This window comes from Trachymyrmex septentrionalis, unplaced genomic scaffold (assembly GCF_001594115.1).
Source record: "Trachymyrmex septentrionalis isolate Tsep2-gDNA-1 unplaced genomic scaffold, Tsep1.0 scaffold6, whole genome shotgun sequence".
In the NCBI taxonomy this organism is placed as follows: domain Eukaryota; kingdom Metazoa; phylum Arthropoda; class Insecta; order Hymenoptera; family Formicidae; genus Trachymyrmex; species Trachymyrmex septentrionalis.
Window position 1 is genome coordinate 2,974,952 of NW_017305778.1, and position 6,480 is coordinate 2,981,431.

The following is a 6,480-nucleotide window of genomic DNA, read 5'->3' on the forward strand; positions in this document are numbered from 1 at the left end:
TTTCATTGTGACTAAGCTATAAAAGTGTGTTAATTTCTAGAGATATTAATTTCTATAGTAGTATATATATTTTATATATATATATATTTTTTTTTTCAGCATGGGACAAGCCAGTATGGATAATAAGCGATATCAGAAGAAAAACTGACATTAAATGGTTTACAGAAAACTTTGAGGATGCATGTAGGACTGTACGTATAGTTTGCTCCCAAGAAATTAGGCAGAAACGTGGCTGGGTTTATACACCAGGTAATAACATTATAACATAATCATAATTTTAAGGAACCGCAAAAACTCGATCTTCAGAGTAATTTAATCATTGTAGGCATAGACGATGCAGAAACAGAATGCGACTTGGATGACATAAGTAATTGGGACATCATGCTAGAGAATAACGATGATAGCAATATAGAAGCTATACTGCAGCAGTTATTAGACCTCATTAGCTAGCAAAATTTTTTTCTATCCTATCAAATGTGCAATAAACATTTCGTAATTTTTTTTTCTTGAAAAAAAAATGCATCATAATTTGATGACAATTTTTATTCATAGTATATTCTAATAATATATATATGGAAAGTCTCACTTGACAGCAAATTTTATGTTTTAATTGTTTCTTATCTGCATGGCTCGCTCTATGCACGTACATTTTTTTAAAAGTTAGAGATACTTTAGAATTATAAAAATTAAGGCGATTACAAAAATTGTGGAATTATAAAAATAAAAATTATAAAAAAGAAATGAAGATCCAATCCAATAAAATATAATACAAAAACATGCGCTGTCTTATAAAAAAGTAATTCGAGAAAGGACATAAAGTGAAGTGAATGAAGAAAGGACATCTTTATTTTTGTTTAATCCGTACTGTGGGTGTATGTAGTAGAGATCATCTCACGAAAGTGTATACTAAAAATAGATAAAAACAAGTCGGCAGGAGTATTGTTTTAAGAAGACGAAGCCTTTTATTGTGGCTATTCTACAATGCATAAGCGTCGTTGTGTGTAGTTATAAGAATTGACCAGTCACAGTTAAATATGAGGAGAATATTCAACAGTGATTGGCCAATTCTTACAACCACGCTTGCGCACTTTATGCAATCGACTTGCGACTACATAAAAATCAGCTGTTATATACGGTAAGTAAGGTTAACCTCCTAAAATGTAATTTTTGAAGTTATGTAAGTTACGAATATTATGTAAACGATATTTATCGATTTTTCGGAGGATAATTTTGAATTAAGCGCGTATACATAAAAAAGGAATACATCCACGAACGTGGATACATAACTTTTGAGGTTAAGTCAACGTAAGCAATTACTATTTGTTTTATGTATTATTATTTGTCACGATCACATATTATATTTATACAAATTTACATCTTTACTAATTTTATTAATTTTTATTTTTTACGCTAAATTTTTGGGATCAATTTTTATATAGTGTACTTTTTGCTGCCATCCAGACACGATTGTCAGTAATAACAAGGACCTCGAGGGTCTCGATGGAAATCGGTTATCATTCTAAAGACCATCGAATAGAATAATGGAACATAAAATTCCATCTGGTATCCTCGACGATCTTAGCAGGTCGGTTTCCATCTATTATGCTAAAATTATACTAAATACGGTTTCCATCTATTATACTAAATTATACTAAATATAATGAGAATAATACATTTAATAGAAAACAATAACATATAGTTAAATCCCATGCATTTGCATCATTTTAGCATAATTGTTGTTATTTTTATACAATATCTTGTGTTATTCTGCAGTCGATTCATCATCAATGTACCCGAGGAGGAGAGAAAAGATTTGGTACGAATTTGCTTTCAAGTTGAATTGGCGCATTGGTTTTACCTCGACTTCTACTGTACAGAGGAATATCCTAAACTGAGATCATGCGGCATGAAAGAATTTGCCACTCATATATTTCAACACATACCATTTTTGAAACCACACGTACAGCACATTGATGCTGTGCTCGAGCAATGGAGAGAGTACAAACAGAATGTGCCGACGTTTGGGGCAATTGTGTTAAATGAAGATATGACTAAGGTGCTTCTGGTGCAGAGCTACTGGGCAAAGAATAGTTGGGGCTTTCCTAAAGGAAAAGTAAATGAAGATGAGGAGCCGTTTCATTGTGCTATTCGAGAAGTGTTGGAAGAGACCGGTTTTGATATATCTAATTTGATAGATAAAAACGAGTACATTGAATCTACAATAAACGATCAAACTGTGAGATTGTATATTATTTCGGGTGTGCAAAAGGATACAAAGTTTCAACCAAAAACGCGAAAAGAAATAAAGAATGTTGAATGGTTTGCCGTAGTGGATTTGCCCAACACAAAAAAAGATATGACTCCTAAAATGAAAATGGGTGTTAGTCCAAAAGCATTTTTTATGGTGGTACCGTTCGTGAAGTAATTATTTGCTATTTTCTATAAAATCCATATATTTAATGAAAAATTGTGTTACATATGTGTCACTCTTTTGTCCAGGCGGATAAAGCGGTGGATTCAAGAGAAACAGCAACGTGAAAGAACCACCATTGCAACTGTACGAAGACAAAGGCATAAATCGTTGGGAGATGTTGAAACAGTTTCAAAGAGTAAACGACAACAGCATTTTTCTACCACAGCGTCGCTTTTCCACCACTTTTCTACTTGTCCACCACAAGTAAATATTATATCTTATGTGTAATTCTTTTTATGTTATAATCTAAACTTTCATATACATTGTCGCGTGCTCCATTTATAGAGCGAAGTTCCTGATTTTAAAGTTGGCCGTCAATCAAACACTTCTCCGGCTCGCAGTCGCCGTAGTGTAAATGACAATAAGAAAGACGCGTCGAAGACAGCATTTAAACGAAATCTATTTGGAGACCAGGAGGATCAATCACCTCTTGTTAAACAACTAATAAACAGTCCTGCTCAATCGTGCTCATTTCTAATTGATCCTGCGATTCAGTCGATCAAATATAATGACTTTAGTTACAAAGCGCAATCATCGAAAAAAGAAGTAAAAGGTACACTACGTTTGCTTATAATCTAAATCTTACTTCTACTTAATTTGAGATCTCGCTTAAAACATATCACAAATAATATATTTAACGAGATATCTAAATTCTGTAAAGAGTGTTATATCTTTTAATATAAACATTAATAATATAATCCAATATTGCTATGATACTATTTTGAAATTGATTTTCTCTTTTAGATTTTCGCAAGAAAAGTCTGCCAGAAGGAAATATCAAATCGATGCTGTTCGGAGAAGCTACGCGCAAATTACAAAAAGATTTTCAAACTATTCCACCGATTCCTTTTGTAAGTCTGGGACATGATAATTCGCCGCTTTTAACGAAGAATTACAAACAAAATTATCCTATCTTTGATTTTCGCGTAAAGACTTGGGATAATTTCTCTTTTGATATCCAAGCGATACTAAAAGTTCTAAAGTAGTCATGTATACAATAATTTGGAAGAATGGATTACCAACATAGAAGTGTAGATATCGAATAGATTCGATAGCTATTAACTTCATCTGTGTTTTTTATACTTTTTCTATCTTTTATCTTTGCTGGTCAATAATAATGCGCGTGTATTATGTTACATGTATGATAATGTACCTTTATGCATTATCGTACACATTACGTAATATTGATAAAATTGATATTGATAAATTTAAAGCTTCAATTCACTCATTACTACTACCTCAGATTACGACATCAGAAGCAAGACTTACAAAAAGCTTGTAAAAAAATTATATTTAAATAGAAATATTTTTCAATAAAACATTTAATCGATAAAATAGACTTAAAATAACTTGTGTTTCACAAAAACTTTGTGTTTCAAAAAGAAATTAAATCATTTATTTCTATACTTTATCATTTATGGATTTGATAGTTTGTCATAGTTGTAAACATAGCTTATTTCGTATTTTATGTAATTCATTTTCAGATATAAAATTATTTATTAAGAGTACGTTTTACTTAACATTCACTATTGCAGGCATTGTTTCATCCTTGCATCAAATGTTAAACAAGGATGAAATAATGCACGTGAGGATTGCAAATGGAATGCTAATTAACGAAACAAAAGGGAAGTTTCCAGATATTTTGCAAGAATTTTTATTCTGAAATAGTAGTGATAAGTGAACAGGAGTCTTAAGTTTAAATTAGTTTTAGTTTAATAGTCTCGAAGTATATCTTTATTGTGTTGTTTATGTGTCATCTAATATACATATCTATTCTTAACGTGATGGTAACGATAAATTCAAAGATTCAACACTTTGAATTTTGTTGTTTACGAAAACTGATTATAGAGGAAGATCTGGTAGAAAGAGAAATAAGTTACTTTTTCGTGAAAGCTGTAGGCAAATTGCAAATAAGATTTAAAAAGTATTCTTTGCAGATTTAAAACATAATAGATAAAATTTGTCAATTTTACCAAATCTTGGTAATTCAATATTTTTGACATTATAAACTGTATGAAACAGAATATTCTTAAATTATATTGTACAAATAATAGTAATAATTTATATATAACTATAGAAAGATACAGCGCGTAAGTAACATGGTATTATACATTTCGATTTCGATATTAGCATTTTTCGGCCAAACAAGAATTTATCATTTTTGTTTAAGTAAATTGACGTTAAATTAGCGTTAATTGAATTAATTTTTATTAACGTATAATGTATTTGTAAAGGATATTGAGGACGATTATCAGGACGAAAAGAACCAATAAAACTGGGCCAATAAAATAGAATATTTTTTCAAAAATATGACTGCCCGTCTGCACACTTTTGATAATTTCATTATTCAATTCAAAGACTATTTTACTTTCTTCGATAAGTTTATTTTTCGTGTCCTCATCCAACGTCTCCGCGATTCTGTTCATCGATTCGCGTAATTCACGCTTTAACTGAAATATACTGTTCTGCCCAAAGTCTGTGACGTTATTACCATCGCTCGACGGTTGCGCTTTGAAAGGCGAAATCTTTTGTACGATCTGCCTTTTTTTACGTAGAATGATACCGCCGCTGAGGAGACCCATGTAAAGATGATAAATATATGCCATTAATAAAGTGGGATCCGTGTCTTCCACTTCTCTCAAACGCATCAGATATTTGGCGACGCTATCCCTAAAGTTTGTAAAACAGACTTGTAGGCTTAAGATTTCTTTTCTGTAATAATTACTATTACCAAATTATCTTAATTATACTATTATAAAAGACTGATCTTTATTACTCATTGTAAGCGTAGGAAAATAAAACGATTTTATTTTCACAACATATCATCTGGTTACTATGCAGCTTTTGTACCTAGGACTGTAGTTTTTCCTCCATTCTTTTCCCAAATAATGATCAAGATCGCGCTCGAAAGCCTCTGTACGTTGAAGCTCACTGAGTGGAAGCAATCCAATTTTGGTGTTTCTTAATCTAATCATTGCACCTTCCAGGTAACGAAAGACCTCGTAGAAAACCAGAAGCCCGTCAGCCCATATAGAATCGTCGAGGAACCCTAGTTGTAGAGTATTGTAATCATTACATTGGAACCAGATTTGTTGCATGGAACAGGTTAATAAAATCATATGTAGCATTTAGATATACAAAGCATTCAACGTCAAGTCGAGTACTTATTCTTCAGACATTAATATACTTGTCAAGTATAATACTAGAAGATTTAAGATCAATATTCATAGTCGATTCTTATATTTAAGACTGTCTCAGTCTTAAAATATAATGAATCATATTAGCATCTTAAGACATTACTAAAGATCTTAAGGTCTTACACTAAGGACGTACTATTAATAATGGTCTTAAAAAATTGACAAACAGTGACCATTAAAAGCACAAACAATGAGTGCTATATATAGAACATACGAAAGAATAACACAATGTTTATCATGCTTTTGTTATCTTGCTGATACATCTTTGTCTTTGCTGCAGTATATAACCAAGCTTGTAGCTTGTGTTGAGAAATTCAAATAAAACGGCCAATATTTACAATATCTCGAGAAAGCCTCACGGTATCTCGTGATCCTTACCGAATGCCAGTTTCGCGTTCACCAGGGCATCGCTGATTGCGTGTATTCCCCTGGTGGCTTTTGACATTTTCTTGCAAAAATTCTCCTCCTCCGGCATTTCGGCGAGATGATAAGGGAACGTCGGGAAATGCGTTTATCGTGCGTCGTAAGATGTGCGTACTTAATGCCGTCTCAGGTCTCACACCATTACACGACCGGGTTCCCGCGCACTTCCGCGGGCTGTCACGTGAAAATCGACGTCGTGAAAACACTGCGCCCGCAACATCGACGACCATCCCCGGCCGCCCCTGCGCACTGATGCAGTCACGTGTCCGCACTCTGTCGCAAAGTCATCGCCACGAGATGTCGATTTTGTCCATCGGCGCGAAACCGTCGTCCCATTCGAGTCACGCAAAAGCCGAACTAATTAACGATATCAATTATTGTCAATTT

The 6,480-nt window shown here is 33.0% G+C and overlaps 3 protein-coding genes across 7 annotated transcripts in view; 2 read left to right on the forward strand and 1 right to left on the reverse strand.

The window, feature by feature from the left end:
• The window catches only part of LOC108752234 (phosphomevalonate kinase), a 1,848-nt gene extending 1,361 nt beyond the window's left edge, over positions 1-487 (forward strand). For both annotated transcript variants that reach the window (XM_018492924.1, XM_018492923.1), the window contains 2 exons: positions 100-249; positions 326-487. In XM_018492924.1, coding sequence (XP_018348426.1) covers positions 100-249; positions 326-450 — 275 coding nt within the window. In that variant the 3' untranslated portion in view covers positions 451-487. The remainder of the gene's footprint in view (positions 1-99; positions 250-325) is intronic.
• A 606-nt stretch (positions 488-1,093) lies between these two features.
• LOC108752236 (m7GpppN-mRNA hydrolase) lies at positions 1,094-3,787 on the forward strand. Of its 4 annotated transcripts, none has more exons than XM_018492927.1 (6): positions 1,094-1,135; positions 1,440-1,585; positions 1,774-2,421; positions 2,500-2,677; positions 2,759-3,026; positions 3,218-3,459. In XM_018492927.1, the coding sequence occupies exons 2-6, from the start codon at positions 1,542-1,544 to the stop codon at positions 3,457-3,459; spliced, it is 1,380 nt and encodes a 459-aa protein (XP_018348429.1). In that variant the 5' UTR covers positions 1,094-1,135; positions 1,440-1,541. The 4 variants fall into 4 exon arrangements, with proteins under 4 accessions (XP_018348429.1, XP_018348430.1, XP_018348428.1 ...); XM_018492928.1 differs by having other exon boundaries at positions 1,099-1,135; positions 1,462-1,585; XM_018492926.1 differs by lacking the exon at positions 1,094-1,135 and adding an exon at positions 1,195-1,305.
• Positions 3,788-4,538: 751 nt separating this feature from the next.
• On the reverse strand, positions 4,539-6,395 carry LOC108752285. Its single transcript, XM_018493012.1, has 3 exons — positions 6,049-6,395; positions 5,324-5,522; positions 4,539-5,143 (listed from the first exon to the last, which is right to left on the reverse strand). The coding sequence occupies exons 1-3, from the start codon at positions 6,143-6,145 to the stop codon at positions 4,684-4,686; spliced, it is 756 nt and encodes a 251-aa protein (XP_018348514.1). The 5' UTR covers positions 6,146-6,395; the 3' UTR covers positions 4,539-4,683.
• Positions 6,396-6,480: the final 85 nt, after the last annotated feature.